Here is a 27,216-nt window from a genome sequence, read left to right on the forward strand (position 1 = left end):
GAAAGAATGAATAAAAAAACGTAGCTGATTCCTCTGTATATAGTCTGTATAACACGAACGTGAAATGTCTGTTCATAGAGGAAGCTGAGCATTCATTGTGCATTCTTTCGCAACAAGGGTGAGAGAAAGGGTGATACAGCATCAAATTGTAATGTCACGTGAAGATAGGTGAGCTGCTCGAAGCTAGCAGAAAGCGCGCATGAAAGGAGCGTACATAAGACGAATGCGGACAGTCATCACAATTCTTAATTCACCATTTGTGAGCACCGCGCTCTTTTTGTAAACGCGGTCGCGGCAGTGAGTGAAGTGACCTTCGTGCTCTCCCCAATCACGAGATAAGCGCGCATGCATGGGAGACCACGCCCACGTGCACCCAAACGGACGCAGTTCTCGCCATCTCGCTACTGATCATGAAAACGCGCCGAAGTTGTGGAGCTCCGAGGACTGCTGAACGGTATATGAAGTAAATAAATAGCTTGCCACTAGCGAGCTGGACAACGTACTATCCGTGGCCTCGTTGTCTTGCGCCTCGCGCTGCGGAGCGAGAGGTCGTAGGTGCGACGTCCGGCAAGGAAACTATTTCTTCTCGTTTCTTCTTTGCGATCTGTTAGTACATGTTTACAACGCCATATCCGTGACAGAAACATGTAAGCAGAGCCGTGGTGGACCCCGGCATCAAACAGTTTTGTGTTGAAAAAACGAGAAAAGACAAGAACAAAGAAAAAAAATAGTAGGTCAGGCTGCACTAAAAGCTTCACTTTTCTCAATTTTCTGATAGGAAAAAGGCTTTAAGTTTTGATTATACAAGTGGCTGACTGATCATGGCCCGTTGGCATGCATCTTTAGTATTAGTTGGGTGAAAAAAAAGCCCTCAATTAAATCGATGAGCATGCAAAACTGGCAACCTCAATGCCCCCTGAGGCGGACCTATAACACAATGCGTTTGGTTCGCGATCGCGCTTGAAACATGCTTAAGAGTACAAGGGCAGTCAATTGAAGACGGCTTGCTTGTCGAGGGCTTTATACATTGGGAATGTACAACACGCTGTAACTTTTTTGCAATCAAGTTGTCTTGTTTTATAATCCTTATTGGTCTATAGACTGAAGCTTTCCTTTCAGTTCGCAATATTGTTAATTATAATTGTTCAGGTTTGACGTCCCAGAAACACCATACGATTATAAGAGACACCGCAGTGGGGGGCTCCGTGAAATTTCGACCACACGAGGTTGTTTAACGTGCGCGTAAATCAAAGTGCATAGGCCTCAATAATTTCCACCTCCATTGAAAATACGGCAGCCCGGATTCGATCCCGCGACCTGCGGCTCAGCTGTTGAGCGGCATAACTGCTAGACCACCGTGGCACGGTTCGTTCCACTTTGGTTCATGATCAGTTATGCCTTTTCCAGGTTCGGCAAGAACTGCCTAATCCAGTTCGAGGACTTCGGCAACCGAAACGCCTTCAAGCTGCTCGCTAAGTACAAGAACAGCTACTGCACATTCAACGACGACATTCAGGGTGAGTGGAATTTGGACGTGGCGTAGAATGCCGTGTTCAGGGTTTTTTAAGGGCTAATAAATGACGATGAATGAGCTAAACAACGTCTGCACCTTTTCTGGGTGTTTTGTACGTACATTGAAGACTCATCTCTTTCGTTCATTCACAACAAATCATCACTAGCTTACAATTTAAGTGCCATTATCTTAACAACAAATGATTAAAAACACTGCTAAATATATGTGAGAGACAACAACATCAGTTTGAAACTTACGATTACAATGATGATAGTAGTTCACTGAGAAGCCAAAGCATTCACTTTCGCTGAATACAAATTGCTATGCAGAAGTAAGTTTGGTGCTTACGAAATAAAAGTTATGTAGTAAGTTAAAGTCTAATGCATTATGAGGAACAAACACCAACACTTGATTCGAAATTTTGTACTATCTCACATTAGCGACCACGATGGCATTTAGTAAGAAAAAGATGTCAAAGAGTGGTAGCTTTATAGAACCTGTTAGTACAGGCAAAGCAGTGCGACGCATTACAGCTACAAATATGCTCTCGGATAATCGACAGGAGTGTTCGAGTGAATTGTCAAAGTCGACAATCATGCCGCTCTCCTTAAAATCACACTAAAGATCAAAACGATTTTTTGCATATTAGTGCAGTACAATTTCGCAATCTCTGAAACACAACCCTTACCACGGCAGGACTCTTAATAAGCGAAAAAACGCACGTAAAAGAAAATACGGGCGGACTACAACATCTCAAGATTGCTGCTCCAAACGTCATGACACTATAGATCTTGAAGCCGTCTATTGGGTTCTATGCAGCTTTCAATAGATAAGAATAAGGTGCATTGTCATCTGTGGCTGCCATAAACCTAGCATACGAATATTCTTAAAATATCACTTAGCCAACGCCGCGAAAATTCAAAAAAGATCGTTTTGAAACTTCGGACATCACGTGCGGAGATTTCGGCGTGAAATTTAAAAATGAAATTCCAACCTTGATTTTCTCCGCTAATAATGAACCTATTACGGTGAAACATTTGGCGTTAGTGTTCTCAGAGTGCAAGTCGCTAATTTTAACCAAGCCATTCTTCCTGTTTAGTGTTCCTTTAAACCGTGGGGTGATTAACTCCTACTTCAGTGACCAGTCACGCGCACCTCTTCTGCGCACGCGCGTTTCTCTCCGCTTACTCCTGTTAACCGTTACTATGTTCGATCACCATCCGCCAACCATGTAAACCCCTTCAAGTGTCGAAAATTACAATGGTCATTATTAACTCTTTAGGTTTTTTTACGCATCGCAGGTACCGCATCGGTGGCTGTGGCCGGTCTCCTAGCAAGCATGCGCATCACCAAGACACCGCTGTCTTCCAACAAGATCCTCTTCATGGGAGCCGGAGAGGTGAGAACGGCCGCTCGTTTCGCTCGGCGCACGTGCCACTTTCGCGCTCAACCAACGTGCTGCTGTGCGTGCTTTTTCATTGTGTCATACAGGGTCGTTTCGAGAATAGAGTTTCCTATAAATACACTAGAAAAAACTCTGGCGCTAGTGTCTATGGGAGCTGCAACACAAGTCGCTTCAGCGAGAATGAGAATGACGGGTAGCACACTAATTTGTATAATCTTCTCGCTTTCGGTTCCGTTTGCTTTCGCTTGGCTTGGAGCTGCTTTGTCACGAAACGACAACCAGCAAACGTTCAGCAATTGCACTTTTAGGCCCACTAATATCAATCTTCACACGAAGTTCACCGTGGTCCGTTCTTTTATTCGAAACAATACCAGTAAACAGCAATAAACAGAGCTACAAGTGCATTTGAAGCCCGCAAGCATGAAAAGTATGCTGATTTGTGCCCTACCGTCATTCCCATGATGCCTGAATAATTCCAGTGCCAGATTTATCTCTATAGCGTGCAGCTTTAGGAGTCAGTCGCATTTCCTCCTCAAAAGCGGATGCATACAAGGCTGCACCAATGGGGGTGTACTCCAAACTGACGTCGTGAGCCGGACGGCCGTTGACGTCTCCAGCAGAGAACGTTGCCGAGAGCAAGAGCGGGACTATTTGTTTAGGCGCTGAGGTGATCGGCTGCCGCGATTCGGTCGTCTGGCCGGAGCCTCCGCTGATTTCCAGAGTTGTATTCGACTATAGTTAATTATAGGAGACTCTATGCGTTGCTGTAACGGTGTGCCATTATTACACAGTTATATTACGTTTCTTAATAGCAATTTGCAGGCGGTGTTCATAGCACACGCTCTAATTGGAGCCAGTGCAAAAGTGCGAGGCAAACGGAGTCGGAAGTGTAACCTTCCTGCACGCTGAAACTACTTGTCGTCGCCTGTGACTACAGCTGCTTTAGGCGATGTTTTAACTTGGACTTCCACGTTGTTCTTGCTTCTCCAGTCCCTATATCTTCAAAGATCTACGCTGAAGCACACAAGAAATAAAAATTGTTGGAACCGATTTGCGGCTATCACGAGCGAACAATTCTGCATGTTTTAGTTTCCATCCATGCTCCTTCTTAGTTATTTTTTCCCCTCGTACCCTTTCTCTTCAGAACCGCTACTAGACAATATACACAGGCACATTTTAATAACTTGTTGTCTCTTTCTTGAGTTCGCTTCTTTCTTACTCATTTCTCTCTATTTAATCAGTCAGGATGACCAAATACGCTAAAAGACACCATGGAGTGTGTAAAAACGACTAAAAGACACCAGTGTGTCCAAATTTCCATTATATAATTTTGTGAACGTAAATTTGGGCACACTAGTATCTTTTAGTCGTTTTTACACACTTGCTGTTTTTTAGCGTCTTTGGTTTGTTTCATCTGAAGACACAAATACGATCACGTCTTTGTTCATACGTCGTGTCGTCCCTTGTGTCCTAATGTGGCCCACCCACAGGCCTCCCTGGGCATCGCCGAACTACTCGTCATGGCGATGGTAAAAGAGGGCGCCACTGAGGCTGATGCCAGAAATAGCATCTGGATGCTCGACTCCAGAGGACTCATTGTCAAGGTGAGAAATCGTTTTTTTTTGGCTAATCAGTTCTTATTTTTGCTCTCAATTTCACGCATGTGTGTGCTTCCTAATCCCTCTATATCCATTGACGACATGCCGCTAGCTTTACTAACGATGCTCAAAGCGATAGGGCCGGAAAAAAAAAAGAAAGTCTCTTTTCAAACGCATTTACTCCTAAAAAGTGTTCATGCTTTTTTACGATAAGCTTTTGCTGGCCGGAACTGTAATTTTCTATTTAGGAGAGAAGTGAATGCTTGACATTTAGAAAATGTTTTCGTATGTGCACGTGAGCACTTTAGTTTCGCCTTGAGTACCGAACCAAACTTCTTCTAAGCAAGTCTTGATCGATCCATATTGAGGCGGATGAATAATAAACAACTTTTGGGCATGTGATTCCCTGGCTTTTGATGTCCGATCATTCGGGACGGCATTCGGCAGCGAAGTATACAGTGTGATGGGTTTGTAGACGCAGCGCATAGCACAGACTTTCTGATGTTGTTGTGATAATAATTATACGCGTAGGGGCACTCGGGCGCAATTTTGCCGTCGCCGTGAGATCCCATGTTAAGTTGGAGCTGCGAGGACATCGGCGCGTGCCTCGTACGTTCTACGTGCGAATGACTTGCGTGAGGGCAGCATCTTAACACTGCTCGAGCAAATTTCACGCGTCGTTTTATTTCCCGAATCGCCCATGGTGTTGAAGCAATAGACGGCAGGAAGATGCTCTCACCGATCAGTTCGTGTTGAAGCGATAGACGGAGAGAAGGGGACTTCGCTCACAGCAGCGGCCGCGTTCCTTCATGTCAGCGTTTTGTTGAGGTACACCAGGTTGTATGCTAAAGCAGGTAGTTGCTAACGTTACTCCGCATTACGCTGTAATTAGTTGTTATCGCACGCACTGCTTCGGCCATGCAGCAAAAACGTGACTTCTCACAGGAATAATTTTTGTTTCTTTTTCTCTTTTTTTTGTTGTACAGAACCGTCCACCAATCAAGGTAAGATGAAAAACTCGGAGGTTCAGTCAATACATGTACATACCTGTTGTTTATTACAAGAGCATGATTGGATTGGACAGCTTTCGCGTGATTTAATTGCGGCAAACACGGTTGCGAGTGAATGCACTTTACGAAGCACTCGCATAAAGTCAGTGAAACAGAGGACAATTAGTGGGCAGCATATAACGTCCGAAAACTGCAAATTGGTGCACTCAATGCTGCGCGTCTAGTTCGAAATGCTAGTCTGTAAAATTTTCGGACCCACAACAGTGATACTTAGCTCAAGGATTTTTTTTTTGTTCGAGCCGGCGTGTAAACAAACCGCTGGTTGGTTGTATTCGAGGGATTAAGAAAGGGGAAAAGAAGACAACCATCCTGCCTTCTTTCCTTTTCTTAACCCTTTCGCCTCCTTGCGGGTTTCCGCAGAACTCATTTGTAATAGTCGAGTAATTGTTTCGCTATTCGCATTGACAGTGATGACTGACACCGATCAATCTTCATTGCAAATAAAAAGTGTATCTTTTAAAAGAGCTTCCGGTACGTCAGACATCCCGTAGATGACACACGTGCAGACTCCCGGTGGGGCGCGCGGCTACGGACGCTCTTGTCTGGAGCTGATACCTCACGTAAAGCTGTGTTCACACGACACACCAAATCGAGGTTTGAGGCGGTGGAATTCGTACTACGTTACCATACGTCAGCCGTTCCCGCGTTCCCGCTTCAGTCCTCGCGGACCGATTCCTGAAACAACGGAAGCCCAAACTACTGTTGGGATCCTCGGAGAGCAATGGCGAAATCCTCGTTTGCAGCGTGAATTCTTCCCTGTCGTGTGAATGCTGGCTGTGGAGGGATCTGAATTACGCCAATTGTCACATGACTGATCTGTCTGTGATCACGTTCGTCGTGTGAATACAACCGTGGCTGCGAGCGTCCGTTCGTGCTTGAATTATAGCGCAAGGCCCATCATGCGGTATGCCCATGCTAGCTATCATTACGGCGTCGGTTTTTGCATATGTCGGTAGAAAACGGCAGCTGAGTGAGTGAATGAGTGAATGAGTGAGTGAGTGACAACTTTTATTCATCGAAAGAGTGAGGGATGAGGGAGGCTAAGCGAAGCAGGCTTCCCGGCCGTGCCTCTCGATCACTGCTTGTGCCCGTCCCAGGATCCGTGTTTGGATGTCATTGTCTGTGCTGCAAAGAAGAAGCTCCCATTGTTCATCGGTAGGGGGTGGGTGGAAGAATTCGGGGGGCAGGGGATCGCCCGGGCAGCCCCAGAGGATGTGGTTCAGTGAGGCCATACCTCCACAGAGGCAGCAGCGTGGATCGATGTCTGGGTAGATGTTGAAAAACACGCGATGGCACGGAAAGGTGTAGGCCTGTAGGCGACGCCAGGCGACCTCAGAACGCTTGGGAAGACTGATGTGGGGGGCTGGATAGGTGTATCGCTCGAGGCGGTAGTGCTGGGTATTGTCGTGGTAAGTGACGAGGGGCTCCGGCACCGGGGCGTCCCACTCTGAGGGGCCTGTCCTCAGAGGAGTCCTTGCGCGTGTTGGTGAGCTGTCTCATTGCCTGGGTGACTCGAGTTGGCGGGGACCCAGATCAGTTCGACATGGCGCTGCTCCTTTGCTGCAGTAGCGGACGAAGGAGTCGTAGGGTAGTAGGTGAGACAAGACCTCGCGAGAAATTCGAGATGGCTCGTTTGGAGTCGCTGAGTACACTGCGAGCGTCGGCCGAGGTCGCAGTCAAAGCGATGGCCGCCTCCTCCGCTTCGGCGGCGTAAGGTGTTCGAAGAGCGCCGGCCACGATTGCAGGCACAGAAACAGAAGGCGCTGAGGAGGGCGACACGGAGACGACTACGAAGGCGTCTCTGGATGAGTTGTAACGGGCCGCATCAACGTATATAGGCAACGGCCGGGTAGACAGCGTACTTGGCGTGAAGCATGGTCGCCCGCGCATGGCGGCGAGCGTCGTGGTGGTCCGCGAGCATATTCCCAGGCAGCGGATTAACGCAGAAGGCCATTATAACAGCATGGGGAAATGAGACCAAATCCGGAGGGTGGGAGGAGGTGTTGCGGCCAATAGGGGAAATGATGTGGTGACCGGTTGGTCAACGGTATAGGCGTTGCACCTGAGCGGAACGGTGAGCCTCAATCAACTCGTCGAGGGTGTTGTGTACACCAAGGCGTAGAAGACGATCTGTAGAGGTGTTGGAGGGAAAGCCGATATGAAGCGGCCGGCGACAAGTGCACGCGTGATTCCGTTTGTACACGCCTTCTTGCTTGAGCAGCATGCAGGGAGAGCGGGGTCTGGTTTAGGTTGCTGTAGTCGTGGTTTATAAAATATGTTGTAGTGTATACCTCAGCACGCGCGCGCAAGTTGCGCACTGGTTATCGCCTAGCAACGTGCCTGATAGAAATGGAGACGCGGGAGGTGCACGTCTGCATGCTTTATTTATATGTCATGGTATGTTACTCATAGTGCTAAATAAAGATGATGGACCTGAATAAGTCATTTCATGGAAAGCATGGACGATAATGGTGAATGCCGACGTCCAGCCAAAGTAATCTAAAACGCGTTCAACTTTACTAAAAGAAAGGTGCGTTTGAATGCGTATATATGGGGCAGTGGGGATATTTAGGTATCGTCCGCAGTTTTGTGGCGTAATTTCGAAGAGCACTGAGCTGCTGAGTGGCACATCTTTGGGGGTATTATGTGTGTCTATACTTCCGATCCGGCTCATCAGATACGTAGAACAGATTGTAAAGCTGCTTAGCTTCTACAATGCTCGTTCTCATCCAGAGTTGCCATCCAGCAACTCTGTTTTACCGGCTTTCTGCTCTCCTATGTGCTCTAAATCGTTACCCACTTTTTCTAAACACACAGCTAGTAGATTTTTGTCATGCGGCCTCATCAAGCGTGAGGCCTACGGGACGGCTTTCCGCTCTCCCATAGTAAACTATACCGAGTACTCGAAGTCGTTAACTACTTTTTCTAAACACTGTGGATGCGTCCTACACAGATGCATTCGTAGTTAGAGTAAGGATTGAAGGCGATTGCATTATAATGAAAACACCGGTTCGCTTGGATGCTCGCCGACTGCATCCTGGTTCACGACGTATTCACAAACACTCGTGCACAGCCATAAACAAACGGCTGCGGTATGCGCATAAAATAGACTCGCTTGTAAGCACGCTCTTAGGCCTATGAATACCTTTGCGCTCATGATTTGCTTCATGTCCGTGGCTCCTGCAGGATCGTGCCCCGAACGGCGACAGTACGCAGTCTCACAAGGAGAAATTCGCCAAGGACGCCAAGCAGATGAACAACTTGCTCGAGATCGTGAAGTTCGTCAAGCCTACCGTTCTCATCGGTAAGACCCGATTCGGGGCTGTCTTCACGAACGCTGTGTCACCGTATTTCGTACATATACCAGAAACGAACTTGTTTTGTGCTTGTGAAATATTGCTTTACTGTATATTGTTTTCAATGAGAGAGTTAAGGGCTCGAACATGTGACGACGCGAGTTCGAGAAGAGACACGCACAAGACGACGGCTGGACTTTCAAATAAAGGACCAACCGCAGTGATCCTTCCAACATACACTCTAACGCGCTTCCTCACCATTCGTTTTCGCTTTAAAGCCGTTTCACATTACACAAAAAATCACAACATATCCACGGAGTGAACGATGATGAATGGGGTGGAAATTCGGATGGTTTTTTTTTCGGTAGACCGAGAATCTTCTGTCTGTCTGTTTGTCCGTCAGTCCGTCCGCACCTGCTGAGTGAGTCATACCAGAGCCTCCTAGATTTCCCTTGCCTGCTGGATTATTGGCGGTCCCTTGGGAAGCGGCCGTCGTCGGAACTATGGTGGTGGCGCCACTTAAGTAGGAGTGTCTTCAAATAATTTTTTACATTTTTGGAGCTTATATTCAACAAAAATAACGTAGAAATGTTTTAAAAGGCGTAAACGTAACTAAAATCAACGCTACATAAGTGACGCCGCCATAGATGACAGGCGTTTCACGCTCATTCAGCAGGCAACCCCTTCAAAACAAGACATAGCCTCCGAAATTAGCAAACGCCTAAATTGCTGATCTCAAAGGCCAAGTACAAAGACCCTTACCCCTACGTAGGTAGCGCCGCCATAGATGACGAGCATTTAGCGCGCATCCGGCAGGCAAGGGAAATCTAGAAGGCTATGGTCATACACTAAGCGGTCACGTACCAAGAGAGACATGCATGTACAGACCCACGGCTTAGGTGGCAAAGAAGTACATATATTTAGGCTGCGAATTCGTTCGCAGCAAAAAAGAAAAAAGGACAGTTCGATCCCGCCGCAGAGAGTTGCTAACATAATGGAAATTTGTCGCTCTTATTGCAGCGACTAAGTGATTTTTGAATCGGGACCCGCCGAAATAGAGCCGGGCCGGCCAAGCTGTCGAAATTGCGTTGACGTCTGTTTTGGTAATGACCGATGTTGTGCGTTTTAAAACAGATTGGAAAGTGTTTTTAAATGTTGGAACATGCGTGCTCTTTCGTTACCATTTATGAAAACCTAATTATATCATAACGCACAGATTGTTACATTACATCTGAAAAATGCTACAGTGTGCGCCTCAAAAAACAACGGCAAGAAACGTTAGTCACAAGAGAGAAATAGCGAAAGCATTTACAGTCCACGTGAAATGGAACCGTCATCAGCAGCGGTTGCCAAGAGCGTGAATGAAGGGAACGGTAGAATTTTTTTTCTTTGCAATGCCGGCATATGAAAGAGCCGTGATTGCAGAGAAAAAGCCCCGGTACCACATGCTAGGCCGGGCCTTGACACGTGCGCTACTAGGTGAAATTATGGTTTCGTAGAATATTGAAATTCATTATCTGTGAGATTCGTAAGATAATGAAATTCATTATCTGTGACGCACATTGCGTCAGTTCTTTTAATCAACACGTACGATAAGATTACCGAGCGGTACTGTCTCTTGGCGAAGCTCGCGTATTCCCGCCGCCGTGGAACGTTCGGAACGAAGGCTAGAAGTGTCGCGCACGGCCCCTACGAGTTACATATTTTTGTAACAATATATCACTCGGTGCTTCTGCGGCGAGTACAGAAGCGACACCTTCCAATTTTCCTGGCGTTCCGGTGTGCGCGCACTTCAAGGGAGCGAAAGCTCAGGCTGGCAGGTATAAAAGGATGCGCTTACGCAGTGCGCGCTCGCAGCCGTGAGAGGGCGCCGCGTAGCTATTCGCCACGTGCTCTCAAGGTCTCCGAAACTTTGATCGCCACTGTACATACCACCGGTGATAAATGCTCGCCTAGTAATGGGATACGCCCATTCTCAAAGTTTTCGTGATTAATCTTGACATCCCGGCACACCTTATAATCTGCAGGTACGCAGTGACAACAGTCAACAAGATCGGCACTAACTGATCACGTTGCGTAACAATTTGACACAGCACGGAAGGCTTGGCGATGAGCGCATACGTCAAACAAAATTTATTTCAAAGGCCGTACACATATATACTCTAGAAGTGCAAAAAACAAAACAAAACAAAAAAACAAATCATTCAGAAAGCTCACAGCCGCTGCGTTATAAAATCTTACATTCTTAGAAAAGACCACTCTTTTGGCAAAGCCCGAGAGCGGGAGTGCTCACGCAGTTCAGCCCTTTCTACAAATCCTCTCTACCTCGATAATTCCTTTGTATACACTCAAACCAGTATACAGCGAACCCGGGTATAACGAAACATCGGTTATAATGAAGTAAACTAAAATTTGTCTTTCAATAAACACAGTGTTAGGAATGAACATATATTATGAATTTTTTTAATATAACGAACCTTTTTCTGTAAGGTGCAATTTTTTTATAATGCGCTTTGAATGTAATTTTTGTTTTATTTGTTTTTTTAGGAATAACAGTGTCATTTAAAAGCTGTTTACAGCCTCACGTGCTGAAGTGCAAGGCCAAGAAAGCATCGCGACTGCTCTTAACGATACGAGCGTGTTCGCGGAGCAGGTCATTATTACGGCGACCAGTATAGCTCACGTGCTTACGAGAATTAGGAGTGGTGGTGAAGTGCCATCACTTTTTCTCTTCTATTTTCTCAGGTGCGTCGGCGCAGAGCAACGCCTTCAACAAGGAGATCTTGGAGTGCATGTGCGCCAACGCCGAGCGACCCGTGGTGTTCGCCCTCAGCAACCCGACGCACAAGGCCGAGTGTACCGCCGAGGCTGCGTACACCTACACAGACGTGAGTATGTCTACGAACCCACGCGGTGTATAACGGTGATACTGGGACATCCCGTCGAAAAGTGACGTCGCGTAGCCCATGCATGCACCTTACAGACCGAATTAGTATCGATAGCTCGCACGTGACGTCATGATCACAGCTTCATAACGTACTAGTTCACCAACATGGCTGCCTTGATGACGTAGGAGCGAGGTAATCACGTCGCGCTTCACATGCTTCAATAGGATAAAGATAGGGCCAGTATTTTATGGGTTTCTGCACGTCAATAACGAAAAAACTTGCAAGTGATGCAATAATAACATTAACGTGTGTCGTCATAAACCATTCGTATATGCTGTGCGGTTCACCAACTAGGCGGTTTCTGTGACGTCACTGGAAGCCGTGAGCACAAACTACCCTTCGTTGCCCCACCTCTCAGTGTCTTTGGGACACAAAACCCGGTGAAGAAACATGCCGCGGCAATAATAATGGAAGAAAAATGATTGTGTTTGATTCGATTCATTTAAAAAAAGCTTATTCGACTTATTGTTAAAAAGTCATTAAAAACTCAACGCATTCTTTGCTTTCGGATCTCCTAAAAAGAAAAAGAAAGGAGAAGGAGAGTAGAGATGTTAACCAGATGCTCAGTTGGAGTAGACAAATAAGGAAAAACGAGGAAGAGTTCGCAGTATGTTTATAAGGTGGCTTGCGAGCGCTCATTCATTGATTTATTGACGTAATGCTGTGAAACTTCATTGCATTGGTGTGTCTTGTCGACTTTGCCTGCTTTTTTTTCTCCTTCATTTCTGAGGCTGGAGCTCGCGCATAAATGTTACTGCGAGATCGCTGTTGGGAGAAAGCTGTCTCTCGGCTTTGCCACTGTTGTTTTGAAACATCTCAATGAGCAGCGATTAGCAACCAATCCACAATATTGCCGGTAAAATTAACACGCGTTATAAGGCAGTCTTACATGGGGTGATTTCTGTCGCTTCACGATCGCCACGTCACTGTGCGAGTACAGGTTCACATTGCAAACAACTTGACTGGTCGACGGCGTGACCAGTAGAATTGCGCCGTCGCGGACTAATACCAGATATCAGCACACACCGTAGAATTCCATAGAGGGCTTTGTACCCTTCATGTTCGTGGCTTCACAGTGAGCGCTCGTAAAGGTGCATTTATGTCATTGAACACAAAGATGGTTTTACTATATATTCTAAAATAAGTTACAAAATCCCAACATTTTGCTTGTTTCTGCCAGCCATTGTTGTATAAGGGCATATGCAAATAGGTGAGGTGTAAACCCACAAAGAGTCATGGGAGGGGCCGTCAGCATCAGCTTCTGGTTCAAGATATCTGTGGCGCATATTTTCGCTGGCCGCGTTTTTGGAGCTGCACTTCCCCCCACCCTCTTTTTTTTATGACACTGTTGCAATCTAATCGCTTTCGCGGTCATGGTTCGTTGCGTGGCTGTCGGTTGCTCGAGTTCAAGCACCTGAGAGAAAAAGATGTTCAGTTTCCCTTCGAACGAAGATATAAAATTAAAGTGGGTTTTATGGTAATAAGGAGAAGCATGGTGAGTGGTACAGCGTTTGGATGCCTAGCATCAGGTAGGTGATAACTTGTCTCAAATCCTGCATGGATGGTATTGTTTGTCTGACACATTCGGTGTTTACACACGGGCGCTCCCAGCAAAGATGCAGGGCAGGTTGACTACGTCCCGTCGTCGTTTTGGCACGAAAAAAGAGGAACTGAGGCACCAAGATGGCGCCACAAAAGACATTTGAATGTGCAGTTTTTCATCAGAACAACCACAATCACTGTATACGCAGCTACGATCGACAAACATACGAGTTTTACACTAAAACGCATGGCGGTCACGCATCGTGCAGCCAGCTCTGACCCTGTTACCGAAAATAGCGTGACACAGCGGTTGACAGCCGCACGACATCAGCCCAGTGGTGAACCTGTGGAATCCACAGACACAACATTTGTCGATGATGTCAACTGCATGCACCGATATATACCCAATTAGCCAGGGGTTCCGAAGGCGACGACCTCGCACCAGTGGGAGAAAATGATGTCATTAACGATCATGTAGACAAGAAAAAGCGCCCGCTATTCTACTCGTTGAACAGGTGTACCAAGTGTTGCTGGTAATTTTAAGCGTTTCTCCGAGCATTTGTTTGGTAGTAGCCAAATTATTCATGCATGATCTCGTGCGCATGCGAGCAGAACAGATAACTACGCAACACAAGCATGGCGCCTGACTATGAGGTGAACGTCGTCTCGATTGATTTGATATGTGGGGTTTAACGTCCCAAAACCACAATATGATTTTGAGAGACGCCATAGTGAAGGGCTTCGGAAATTTCAACCACCTGGGGTTCTTTAACGTGCACCCCAATCTGAGCACACGAGCCTACAACATTTCCGCTTCCTTCGGAAACGCAGCTGCCGCAGCTGGGATTCGATCCCGCTACCTGCAGGTCAGCAGCCGAGTACCTTAGTCACTAGACCACCACGGCGGAGAGAATGTCGTCTCGGACAGCCTGTTCACAAATGCGATGCAATACGTAAACGCCAAACGAGCTCGACTGCGCAGAAAAAAAGTTACCGCTAACACATTTGGTTTTAGGGGCGAAGCTCCTTAAAGTGGCACCTGTTCGTCCCTCGTCGTAGTACGTAACCAATCTTTGGTTTTTACGAGCAAGGTGGTGCCGGTGGGAGATTTCTCCTCTGCGTTGTTGAACAATAAAAATTTGCAGCGTGCGGGTTATCTAAAAGACGAATTCTTCTGTCTCTTATTCCCCATTAGCAGCCAGCCATTGGCATGTGCATTGAGCACTATCTGACAAGAAAGGCTTCTTATGTTATACTCTCTGGACGTAGCCTCCTTGGTTTTAGAAAGGTTTTGCGAGCGTTGGGCCGCAGTGCCATGAATACAGTGAACTAGTATGTACCATAAACTCGAGGTGGCTAAAGGTGGGAAGTAGACACGAAGTGCAAGCCGTAAGAAAGTGTGCGTGTGCCACGTCTCGTTTAGTCCTTGGAATGTCCGCTGGATAGCGGTGCTTTTATATGCGGAACATATGATGAAAAGATGTGAGATGGTGTTACTTGGAGTGTTGACTAGATGGACGAACGGACACACAGACAGATGTATGGACGGACGCATGGATGGCTGCACGGACGGATGGACGCAAGGACGGACGCAGGGGCGGATGCATGGAAGAACGCAGGAACGGACGCACGAACTGAGGCACGCAAGGCCGGGTGGATGGACGCATTGACGGTCCCACAGACGGACGCATGGACAGACGGATGCTTCGCCCCACTCTCCACCATTCATCCCGTGGATATGCTGCCATTATTTTTAAAGCTTTGTGCAGAAGACTGAGGTGCAAAAACATATCGTGAAGCAGGAAGAGCAGGAGAGAAGACAGAACAGCTCTGTCTGTTCTCTCCTGCTCTTCCTGCTTCACGATATGTTTTTTGCGCCTCAGTCTTCTGCACCAAGTATGCACCAACTAGCCCAAAAACAAGTCCTTTTAAAGCTTTGTCAGCCCTGCATTGTAGTCAAGGTCATTCACGAATGAAAGATTGAACATTTTGCACGGCTGCTGCCACTGAATGCGTAGTTTCAGTAATATAGGATACCCTTGCACACGGTGAACATTGATACAAGCTGCGGTGCAACATGGTGCAACTACTGATGCAAAAAGAACTGAGCGCATCCACAGAGGGAAACACGTAAAAATAAATATGTTAGTGGGCGACCTGGGCTAATACGTATAGTGTGTGAAATGAGTTCAAGGCTACGCTCAAAGAAACGTGGCATTGTGGTAGTACGTACAGTCCGTTCTTTTCCAGCTGATATAAAAATATTATTTCGCAAGGACAGCACACGCTTCCCTTTCATGGTCGGTCGTGCGTGTGGCCATGCTAACGTGCGCTATAGAAATTTGAAGCATGTGCACTGTTGCAGTGATGTTCCATGCAGGGAATTTTCCCCTTTTCGGGGAATTTTCGCCTGTGATTTTGAGCCAAAGGGAAAAGGGGAATCTTCGTGATATTGCAGGGAATTTCAGGAATGGTTAAATTCTCCTATTACGACCGATAATTACCGCTCACAGGGAGCCTTCACTTGCTGTAATCGGTTATGACGCATACACATTGAGTTTTGTTCTGATATTAGGGAGTTTTATAATACGGTTTGCAAGCGCTGCAGGCGTTACGGGTGCCATAAGAGTTTTAGAATAGCGTTTGCCCTGCTGCGATCCGCAACGCACGATCGCAGCGACGCCGTAGCCTTGAAGCCAGCGCTTGCGGGCCACATGCGGGCCGCCATCACTGCACGCAATTTCGGATTTTCTGCGTGCGGTCCGCAAACGCCAACACCGACTCGCGTTACGACGCGTGCGTAGTGGCAGCGGCCGCACCGCAAAGGCTCACGGTGTGCTATTCAAAAACTCCCTATTTACGCGAAGCGATTTCTAGTTCACTAACGGTGTTAGACTTAAAGCCTAACAGTACAAGAACTAACGAAGTCATGCTTTTGTTGTGTGGCAGTGGAGGGGTTAGTCATGATTTAAAAAGTCGCCAGTACGTGAGACATGTCTAATTATAGTGTGTGTGTGTATTGATTGGGGCATAAATCAGTACTATTGTGGAGGGAACTTCGCTGGAAGTTTTGTCAACGTTGGCAGGAAAAAAATATCGGAAATAGGGAATTTTCTTGTCTCTGAATGGGAATGCTGCGGCGTAGTATGGAACATCACCGCTGTGTTGTCATGAAGAAAGCGCGCGACACCGATAACCAAGGAGTTACGGAGAGCCGTTGAATCAGAAGACGGTGCAGACCGCGTGCATCCCGTGAGCCTTTGCGAGTTGACGTTTCACAGTTTACGCCTTCGCAGCTGGGGTAACTCTTCTAAAATCCGCACGAGGTCTGTCAATAAAAATTACTCTGCTACGCGTTGTTATTTTTTTCGTTTCGCCACAGCCTTTTGAGTCTGTAGACACGTCACATATGCGAAATTCATTTACATAGTACTATGCACAAGCACTTCCAATTGTGTCATCGATATGTATGCTCTAAAACAATTTCCACGGTTTGCTGCTTAACTTGTCACAAAACGGTAATCGTTACTTATCTTGCAAGAATTATATTTTCTTTTTCACTGCACGCTTCTGCAGAATTTCTCACTCCTAAACAGCACACGTCATATCAGCGAGATCATCTTGGTATTTTTTTTGGGGGGGGGGGGGGGGGTAAGCATAGCAACTGCGGAGTAATCTCCAAAGGAAACACGAGACAGATGGCAAGTATTGTTCGCGAAGAAGGAAAAAAAAAACATCAATGGTGCGAACCATAAATGTCGTACACCCCTCCAACAAAATTGCTGTAAACACTGCATTTTCCGCGAGTACCGTTTACACAAAATCGCAAGAAGATGGTGGAAACGATTATTTGTGTCATAAATAGCATAAACTGCTTTTCATGCACCGTCATCTGCCTGACTACGTCCACCGCAGTACAAAGGCTGCTTTTCATTATCCGCCAGTCAACTAAGTCTTGTGCGTTCTGCTGTGATGTTATAACGTTTGTGTCTATCAGATTAAAGTGCGACTCATAAAGTTGATGTAAACATGCCGTCAAGGTTTGGCGTAAATAGGTAAATACGTAAGCTATAGGTACGAGCAATATGCAAGATAATAAACTCTGTCCTTACCTGTGTTCTTTTCTGTGCAGGGCAAGTGCGTGTACGCCAGTGGCAGCCCGTTCCCGCCGTTCAAGTACAAGGGCAAGACCTTCTATCCAGGACAGGGCAACAATGCGTACATCTTCCCGGGAATCGCCCTCGCCGTGTCTGCCTGCGGAGTCACCACCATCAGCGACGAGGTCTTCCTCATCGCCGCCAAGGTACGCACAGTCACGTACTACATGTCTCGTGTGCGCAGCCGTACTTGCTTCCTTCAAAAATATGATCAGGTTGGTAAAGATCACTCGCATGTGACGGGATATCACTGGATCAGAACGAGTGGCATTATCGTGCTATAACGTGTGCCACGAAACGTACCAAGTTATGCTGGAAGTATGTACACTGTGTAAAGGTTGGTGGAATATCTGACTAAACAACGAATAACACTAAACCGACTGAGCATTTGCGTGACCGGTCTGCCGACCGCTACGAGTTTCAGCGTGAAAGCGAGCGCTTTCTCGCTGTTATCACTAGTAGTCGCAAGGATCCCAACGATGCGTTCGATGCCGTAAAAGTAGCCCGGTAGTTGTCAGCGTTTATTGTTCAACGACGAAGAAAGCGAAGAACCGCAGGACGTCCCGAGTCCCTTTGAGCACTGTCGCGTAGCAGCGGTCCCAGAAAAAAAAAAAAGCGAAAGTCATCGTCGCAGTCATCACTCTACAATCGGTTGTAACCTTCGAGGCTGCGTTTTTTTTTTTTCGCACAGTGATTATCGTCGTCAATCTATATGCTTGCCCTTACTTAATTTGACAGCGTGTGCCGAGCGCCTTCCTGTCACACGGCACATGCTAATAGCATGACACAGGTAAATACCGCTGAGAAGCGGCGAACGCCGAGCTTTTATTTTTCTCTCTCACATAGAAAGAGAACGAAATCATGCTGTTGTCTTGCACAAAAATACTAATAAAGATAACTCCTCTATGGCTGTGTACTTTAGGAACAGTGCGGAGTAAATCTCACCACACATGCAGTTGTGACCAGGTAGATAGTACAACACACTGTATGAAACTCTGGTAGTTGTATAAGATACTTGGTGTTGTGTTTCCTTACAACTTATCTCTTTATTCTTGTACTTCCTTTACGCGCATGCGCAGACGGTGGCCAACACAGTGACGGAGCAGAACCTGAATGAAGGGCGCGTCTACCCGCCCCTCTCGGACATCCACGAGGTGTCGTTGAACATCGCCGCCGAGCTGGCCTCCCACTTCTACGCCACCGGAGTGGCAACCGTCAAGCCCGAGCCCAAGGACAAGATGGCGTTCTTGCAGAGCAAGCAGTACGACTTCAGCTACCCCGGGACCGTCAAGGTCAAGTAGACGCCCACGGCTGCGCACCACTTCCTTGTCGTTGTATTTTAATGTTTTTTTTTTTTTTTCGTTGTCATCGTTCAGTCCCAAGAAGTTCCAACGCAGCTTGCAGACGTAGTTATTGGCGCGACGTCCGCAAGCTTGTACGCGCGTCTTTCACGCACCGCCTCGTGTACTGCTGCACACAACGATCGAATTACTTAGATTATTATACAGACGAGAACTACATAATCAATGGCCTGAGATGTGGCATCACTCTATGGCTGTGGCCTTGCTTGGCAGGAAAAGATAAACCAGATAAGACCAAGCACGGCTCATAACCGCTGACCTGTTTGAATTCAGGTAAACCTCACTCTGCTTTTTGGTTTCCTCCCGATGTCCCCAGACGTTTTCTCTCTCTCTCTTTTCACTTAACATCATTTCACTGACGTGGTGCAGTGCACCAATGTTTGTTACGAGCAATGAAAGGATATTCGAGCAGGAGTCACAGCTACGGCTCATGTAAGCCACTGTGAATCTTCTTACGAGCTTACCACACATAATTTTTATTGAAATGCGAAACACATCATCATTTATTTCTGTACGGTGTTGCGGTTAGATAGCTTTAGGTAGTCGGAGAGATCTGTATGTCGGCAGAAACGACGTTGTTTGCGCAAAAAAAATAAAATAAAAAGGAGGCGGGAGTGAATTGAGCGTGATGACGAAGAGAGAATAAATTGCGACGATTGCTATGACTCTATTGTGATGAGCCCCGAGGAATGAAATCCCTTATTCGCCCTGGCAAGTCAGACATCCCCGACTTTTTCTTTTGAAAACGTTGTCTGGTGGTCAACAGTGTTTCGGGCTGGCTCCGAATCAGCGTGATTTCGTGTATAGCTAACACACAGACATTACAGGGCTAGTCTGTTATTGCACAACTGCTGCGACCTCTCTTTTCTGGTTGGCATCTCATTGCCAGGTGGTTGTTAGGACGTCCTAGAGTGTAGCAACAGAAGCATTAGAGATAATTAACCTTGTATTTGGGAAGACCCAGTCTGTATTTTGTTGTTTTTAATAGTTTTTCGGACTTGGATGGAAAGCTTGAACCTGACATATTATTTAACTGATATTACATGGTATGGTTTCTTTTTTTATATAAATATGTAATATATAATGTATAGAAAGTGTTATTTCAGGACTTTATGTTGGGGAGGATACTTTTCACCAAATATTCGAAATTCACCCACAATGCAAACAACACGATTAAAATCAGGCTTATTATAACGTCGTATAAATTAACCATCAATCTTTCAGTGGAACTATATAAAAAACATAAACATTAAGTTAAGTCACAAAACATCACGAAAGTTCGCTCGTATTCCAGCTTTACATGCTACCATATTGAGGTGTATTGTTCGTGCGGCTGGCACAACAAAAAACCAAGACGAAGCCATCAGCTGAGGTATGACATTTGTTCTAGTATTATTTTCTTGAAATACGCTTTATTTCCACATGTATACATGACACAACTGTCGGATTCGTGAATCTGACCTGAGAGCATTAAGAACCTACTATAACCCACTCAAAATTGCTATCGACCCGAGAGGTAATGCAACTTTTGTTTTTAACATTGTGGATTAAAAGATTTGCACCATTTAATAATTGTGTAATTTTTGTTGCCTCAGGTTACTTGCGTGGTGCATGCGAAGTCTACTTATTTCCGTTGTCATCGTAGCCTCGATGAAATTTTTCACAAGTGTGCCTGTCTGGTCTCTCTGTCAGCTTCATGAGCAGCCGAAATTTATATAACACTAAGATGCTTTTGAAATGAAAGACGTGCTTTGCTTATAAAGATGGCATACTTTCGTATAACTTTAGTCACTTTAACGCTTAATCTTACTAGATGGTGGAGGCGTCTGAGGAAGATTATCCGTTACACTAGCTCGACTATACGTTTCAATCCAAACATAGGCAAAGAAATGGATTGTTGTGTTCAACAACAATAGATTGTTGTGTGTATATTTGATGCAAAATGCATGCTTGAAACATTGTATTTGTAGTCGTGAAGACCCACAAGCGTTAAATATGCACGCCGCGACATTGATAGTTCTGTGCGGCTGGTCGACATTATATGGTACACAATGGGAAGGGCTAATTTGTTCAACAAGCACACAGAAAGGGAGGATAAGATGGGTGTGCTTGTAGAAAAAGTTCAGCACTTTTAACTAGAATGAAAAAAAAATGTGTGTCTTCGTGAGGTGAATTCAATAACTTTCTCATTCAGTACGGTGCATCTGAAACCTTTTGCCAAGTGGCGTAACACAGGAATTTTCGTAAAGAACCCAGTTTAATCTGACAAAACACACTGGTGTTTTTCATCGAACTTGTAACCTGAAAGAATTTTTTTTCTCTAAAGTAGCAAGTCAAAAGTGGTGAGCGCGTGTCGCCGTCAGGTTATTTAGGTACGCTCGAAATTGAGTGCAATATATTAATAATACATCGCCGTTTTGTTATTGTAAATATGATGTTTTTAGTACGTCCATTTTGTTGGTTTGATTATATGATTTAAGAGACAGTGCCTAATTAAAGTGGTTTTGATAGAATGAAAGAACGCCCCGGCGACTGTTCTTCTTTAAACTATAATAAGTAGTGCTCAAGTTGCAGGCTAAAAAGTGTTTGGTAAATCTATGCATTGTCATATTTACTGTGGTGTCTCACGAAAGTATGTGCTACGGTAAGTTTTAAAATTATACTTGCCTTACAGATACAAATAATTATCAGTAGGGCGGAACCTAGTTGCGATCCGTAGAGTACCGGCAGCGTGATATTTGTTTGAATATCGATAGTACTCAGAATATTTGATGTTGTTTCAGTTCACTTAAATTTTCTCGTTGCTGCGAGAAATTCGAAGTGTGAGCACCCCTCCCCCCTCTGAATAAAGGCTCTCTTTTTCAGGCAGCTCTGACATAGATAAACATCGAATGTGTTATATGGAAAATGGCATGTCTGTGATGATGTATCTGTCAGTTGTGGAGCTAACGAAAAAATTTCGATTAAAACATCACAGAAATCGCCATGGTCTCTAGAAGGATAATGTAATGCAGAATGAAGTTTAACTTGGTTTGTTAGATAATTTTTTGGGATACACAATCATCTTAGTTTAAACCAATGTCGGTGTTCTCGTGCACGCTGCTTGTATTATCAGAGGGGTGCAATTATCTCTTACGGACATATGTCCCAGAGGTACCGAATAATCTCGCAAGAAGTATCTACGTGGAGGTGGTAGTATTAGTGCAGCAAACGCAAGAGGAAAAATTTTTTCGCCATATTGACCGCTAAATGCATGATATGCCGTAGCTGTTATCGTGCTGCGCTGTTGTAATCTCATATTTGATGTATTAACTTCATTTCCCTCTTTCATTTTTTTTTGCAGATATGTGATAGTTGCAACTGTTAAGCTAGTGATTCTCAGTGAGTCGAGATTATTTACAAGTGCTGAGGACGTTGTAGTGCTATTTATTCTAATATCAGAGTGTTGTTGCACATATTATCTTTGTCTCGTCACAATTCACTGATATATTTGAAAGTATACTGGAAGTGTATTTGCGGAATAAACATTATCAGTGTATATTGGCCGTCTCCCTTCTCCACAGTGCAGTGCAGGACGATGGGAAAACGGTGTGTATCGGTTTATGTTCATTTGTATAACCATGCTTCGTTCTACAACAGCAACCAAAGCGAGAAGGTGCACGGCCATCACAGAGCTCACACATTATTAAGTCTCTGTCAACCCTTGGATGCATCGGCGCTATTAGGATTAGTAAAAAAACTACACAGAAATAAAAAAATGTTGAGCTAATGTCGATGCTATTGATGTCTCTCGCTGAAAGCATTCGAAACTTGCGCTTCCAAATGTTTATTTGGAAGCTTCTAGTGATTAATTTTTTTTTCGTTCGTCGCAGTGTTTCAGCGATTATATTCGACCTATGTGTTTGGTGGTTGTATCAATATTGTTTATTCCTTATTGCGACACTTTGTAAAGGCGGCGTTCACCGAGTCGCCAACCTGCCTGGGCTTAACCATGTCTTGTCTTGTATGCAAGAGACGCCGATGAACAACCGTTGCTTGATGCATTCGTTGCACTTTTTCTCGTTGCTTGCTGGTGTGAACCGTGTGCGCATAGTTTCTGGTGTCCTTACCTAGATCGTAGCAGTGGCCTGCTATGTTTTTCTTCTGCAAGGCACCGATGATTTTGGACAGAAAGCTTCTGTTTAATCTACGCCGCCGCTTCGGACAGAATATCGATGGTTTGTGAAACCCTCACTTATAAATGATGTCACCTTGTTTTAAACATGGACCTCCGTAGTTTACAGCCTCATGTTAAAGTTGGGTATCGGGGGCTGCTAGTGTCCTCCATGGCTGTCCAAAGGACAGGGTCACGTACGACAGGCAAGCAGTCAACGTGTCCACCCAGAGGCCATTCCTGGGGCTTCAAACGTCCCTTTGTGCCGTTTTAATAAGTATGCCGCGTTATAGTTGCCTAAGGAATTTCTCACTCTTAAATCATTAGTGTCACATGGCGTCTCAGTGCAACCTTACGGAATATAAATTGCAATCTGGCTATTAGAGCTGTAGATTCTCTAGACGCACGCACAAAAATAATTTAATCGTGTGGAGGGTCGAAGTTTCATTTGATGGCACACAGGCTGTAAATGCTTGTGATATTTAGGAGTTGGTGTACGTTCTGTTAATATATAAGAGCAAAAGGGATATAAGTGAGTGGCTTCTAAAAGTCTGCTGACAATATGTATTGCGGGCTGAAAACATCACAGTAAATTACAATGATCCCGAATGTTGAACTCTTGATTTCAGCAAACAGAAGTTTTAAAGAACAGCATGTACAGGGTCAAACATAGAAAAGCTACAGGAAAGCCCAGATGTGCCCTCCTTACCTGAAGCCTCCGGGAAGTCTTAAGTACACGCATCTGGTGAGCATGATCGCCATGAAGGCTGAGCAATCGCAGCACCTGATTTTATACCCCATCCTGATTTAAAACATTAGCATGACTACTCGAAGACCATCTTTTATTGTGATCGCATTCGGGCTCGGAGGTAAAAGTGGCTTGTCAGTTGAACGGAATGTGCTATAGGGTGCAAAGGTGCCATGAACCTTAATTGTCGGCGCCTCTGCGAACCAGTGTGAGAATTCCGATGTGTCTCTCGTTATAGACAAGGATGAAAGTGCACGAAATAAATAATAAAAAAAGAACTTCTGTGATGCTTGTTACTTATGCGAAGGGTGAGATGTGTTCGCTTTCGATGTATCATGTGTTGTGGTGCTTTTAATGGTTTGTGTGACGTGCGATTGGTTCATCTCGCACATCTGGCCTGTGAATGCCTGTAGTGTCCTTAAAAGATGCATTAGTTTTGTCAACCAGAATATATTAGATGATCACGCACTGCGAGTAGTGATTCATATCCACAAAGCCGTGCATATATGATATTCAGGAAATGACTTAAAAGAACTGCTATATGCGTTTCTGTCAAATGTCCTGGCACTATGCGGCACGTAAGCACATTGCGAGTGCCGTTTGTGGAGCATGTCAATAAAGAAATATAACTAAGTGGTATGGGCGTCTCTTTTAAAAACATATTCTGCGAACCTGTGATGACGATCTACGGGTTTGTCTTTTTTTTTTAGTACCAACTGTCTTTACAGGTTTTAATAATATCTGGGTTTTGTTCGCGAGGAACTCAATATGCTTATAAGGCACACCTTAGTGGAGGGCTTCAGCAATTTCGGCCATCTGGTGTTCTTTATAACGGGCTCCGACTTCGCACTGCAGTGTGCACGGGCCTCTGGAATTTCGCCTCCATCGAAATGCGACAGCCGTGGCTTAGATCAAAAACCGCGACTTTAAGGTTCGGCCGCCGACAACCGTATCTGCTCTACCACTGCTGTGGGCTCTGCTTTGAATTTGGTCCCCGATGAACGAAAGCCTGTCGGACAATCTGAAGAAGGACGGTGCCTTAGTAAGATCACACTGACACGCAAATAGCATAAAATGTAATCGAAACGGCAGCCTTCAAGTAGCCGTGTGTCTATATGCAACGTCGAATATGCTCAATAAAGTCATTGCTCTAAACGTAATGTAGGTACAGGTATGCACGTTTATTTTTGTATCTGGGTAGAACAACTGTACAAATGCAGGATTAACAAGCGAGTGCATACCATAGTATCTTTATGCTTGAACGTGTTAGAGTTCATCTCTCTTTCCTTCCCCTTTCTCTTATCCCCTGTGTAGAGTAGCAAGCTAGAGCGAACTAGCTCAGGCCGACCTCTCTGCCTTCTAATAAATTCTCACTCTCTCTCTCACTACATCCAGTCTCTAGACTTTCCGCCTCCATGATGTAGATACAATGGACGTGGCAGCTTATTCGCACAGCCCCGCAGCGTTGGTCTATAGTGGTTATGGCGCTGGACTTCTAACCCGCATGTCGCGGAACTGAATCCCGGCTGCATTTTCGATGGAGGTGAAGATGTTTGAGGCGCGTGTACTTAGATTTCGACACACAAAAAATAACCTCAGGTGGTCGAAATTTCCGGAGCATTCCGCTATGCCGGCTCTCGTAAATATATGGTAGTTTTGGGACGTTGAACCCCAAACATTATTGATATTATTAGTGTATTCACACTGATGCATGAAAGGGCTTGACTGCACATGCATGAAGTCTCAGCAGCGTAGATCATCGACGTAACACTTGCTAGGATGTTTCCAATGGGCGGAGCGATTCTATAAGCGTTGAAATGATCTCCAAGCATGTTGATTGCATCGATAACATGGGCCGATCGTCGCTCTGAATAGCCAATTTCGAAAACAGATTAAGGTCAGAAGAGGCATCACTACAAAGTACCAACCATCTTGCCCAAGAGGTGGTCAGTCATTGGTCTAAAACGTTCGCTTACGAAACTACTGAGCTGCTGTGAGCATCTTTCAGAGGCACAAACAAGAAACAATCGAGCATTATTTTTTTATCTTGTACTCGCTTCAACTCACTGCAGAAAAACATTCTTACTGCGGCTTTTAATCGAATTAGATTGGATTTCATTATTTCTAATATCCTCTCCTTGGGAGCCTTTCCATTAGGTCATTGTCAACGGGATATATGTTCTACAAAGATTCTCAATTGAATCAAGGCGGTTTTGATTGCAAATCTCTCAATTAGTAAAATTTAATTTATTCTAACCTTTTTAAAATTTATTAGATTTAAAAGTATTATGTGATCCATTATCTAAATAATCGTTTCTTGGCCAATCCCCTGGAGTGGGTGTAAGCCATTCGTTTAGGTCATCATTATCATCATCAAGCTCGGGAGTAATTAAGGCGAAAGAAAGCCTTTAGTATCTCACACTCCCGTCCATCCGTGAGCTGGAACGGTGCCAGCTGTGGCCTGTCTCTCTCGCATCAATCACGTGAGAGTGTAACATGACACAGTAAGTCGAATGGCCGCAGGCTTTGACTATCCCGTTGACTATCGTTCCTTGCAGACCATGATACAGAAGCAACCAACGCATTGTCCATGAGCCCTCGTTCCTGTAACCCAGGTTCCTCGCTTCTTGCAGATTCACTTCATTGCCTATAAAAGCGTGAACTGCAAGGCTAGTTGGTGAGACATGTTTAGGCTCTGAAGAGCGGAAATGTGGCCATGCAACACACCGATGAAGACCGCGATGACAGACAGGAAGGGCGCTTAGCTTGACACGGAGTTAGATGGGAATAAAAACTAGCCCATTGACAACGATTGCGCGTATTTCTAAAAAGGCACACTGGTTACGACGCATGCGCAGGCATTGTGAATCGGTTAATTTACATCCCTAACTCAGTCGCAAGTTAAGCGTCTTTCCTGTCCGTCCTTGATATTGGCCGGTGTGTTATGTCGTCAATATTTAGTGTATAAGTACACTTGCTCTGGTTAAACCATTACTTTCTATGATAGGAAACATGACACCGGTAATAACGAAACAAAAATTTGCAGTCGTAACTTACAGGTCAGTCCACTGTTAGAGGGAACATGCGAGCGCGCGGCCTGCAGCACTATCAGGTGACAGCAAAGGAAGACACGTTCGCTTTCAACGTCATCTATTTCCAGCCAAGGCAACAATTCACGGCTGGTTGACAAGCGCTGCCAGATTACGCTCCCTCACCGCTCGCGCAACTATAGCGATGTTGGGCGATGACGGTAGCTTGCGCTGTGCTCGCGCACCACGATCCATTTGTTGGCAGCAGACCACGAGGCGCTTCCCCTTGCGCGAGCGGACAGGGAGCGTAATATAGCAGCGCTTGCCTACCGGCCATGTCTCGTTATCGGGTTCGGCAATAGACGACGCCGAAGCGTACGTCTTTATTTCAACTGT

The 27,216-nt window shown here is 45.5% G+C and overlaps 1 protein-coding gene across 3 annotated transcripts in view; it reads left to right on the plus strand.

The window, feature by feature from the left end:
• LOC119174261 (NADP-dependent malic enzyme) overlaps window positions 1-19,200 on the plus strand; it is a 144,785-nt gene extending 125,585 nt beyond the window's left edge. For 2 of the 3 annotated variants that reach the window (XM_075883085.1, XM_075883086.1), the window contains exons 7-14: window positions 1,408-1,517; window positions 2,815-2,912; window positions 4,409-4,522; window positions 5,503-5,520; window positions 8,773-8,890; window positions 11,628-11,770; window positions 17,505-17,675; window positions 18,609-19,200. In XM_075883085.1, the coding sequence (XP_075739200.1) occupies window positions 1,408-1,517; window positions 2,815-2,912; window positions 4,409-4,522; window positions 5,503-5,520; window positions 8,773-8,890; window positions 11,628-11,770; window positions 17,505-17,675; window positions 18,609-18,830 (994 nt within the window). In that variant the 3' untranslated portion in view covers window positions 18,831-19,200. The remainder of the gene's footprint in view (window positions 1-1,407; window positions 1,518-2,814; window positions 2,913-4,408; window positions 4,523-5,502; window positions 5,521-8,772; window positions 8,891-11,627; window positions 11,771-17,504; window positions 17,676-18,608) is intronic. The other variant, XM_037425094.2, reaches the window with a different exon arrangement.
• The last annotated feature ends 8,016 nt before the right edge of the window (window positions 19,201-27,216 follow it).

Source organism: Rhipicephalus microplus, unplaced genomic scaffold (genome assembly GCF_043290135.1).
Source record: "Rhipicephalus microplus isolate Deutch F79 unplaced genomic scaffold, USDA_Rmic scaffold_15, whole genome shotgun sequence".
Classification (NCBI taxonomy): Eukaryota; Metazoa; Arthropoda; class Arachnida; order Ixodida; family Ixodidae; genus Rhipicephalus; species Rhipicephalus microplus.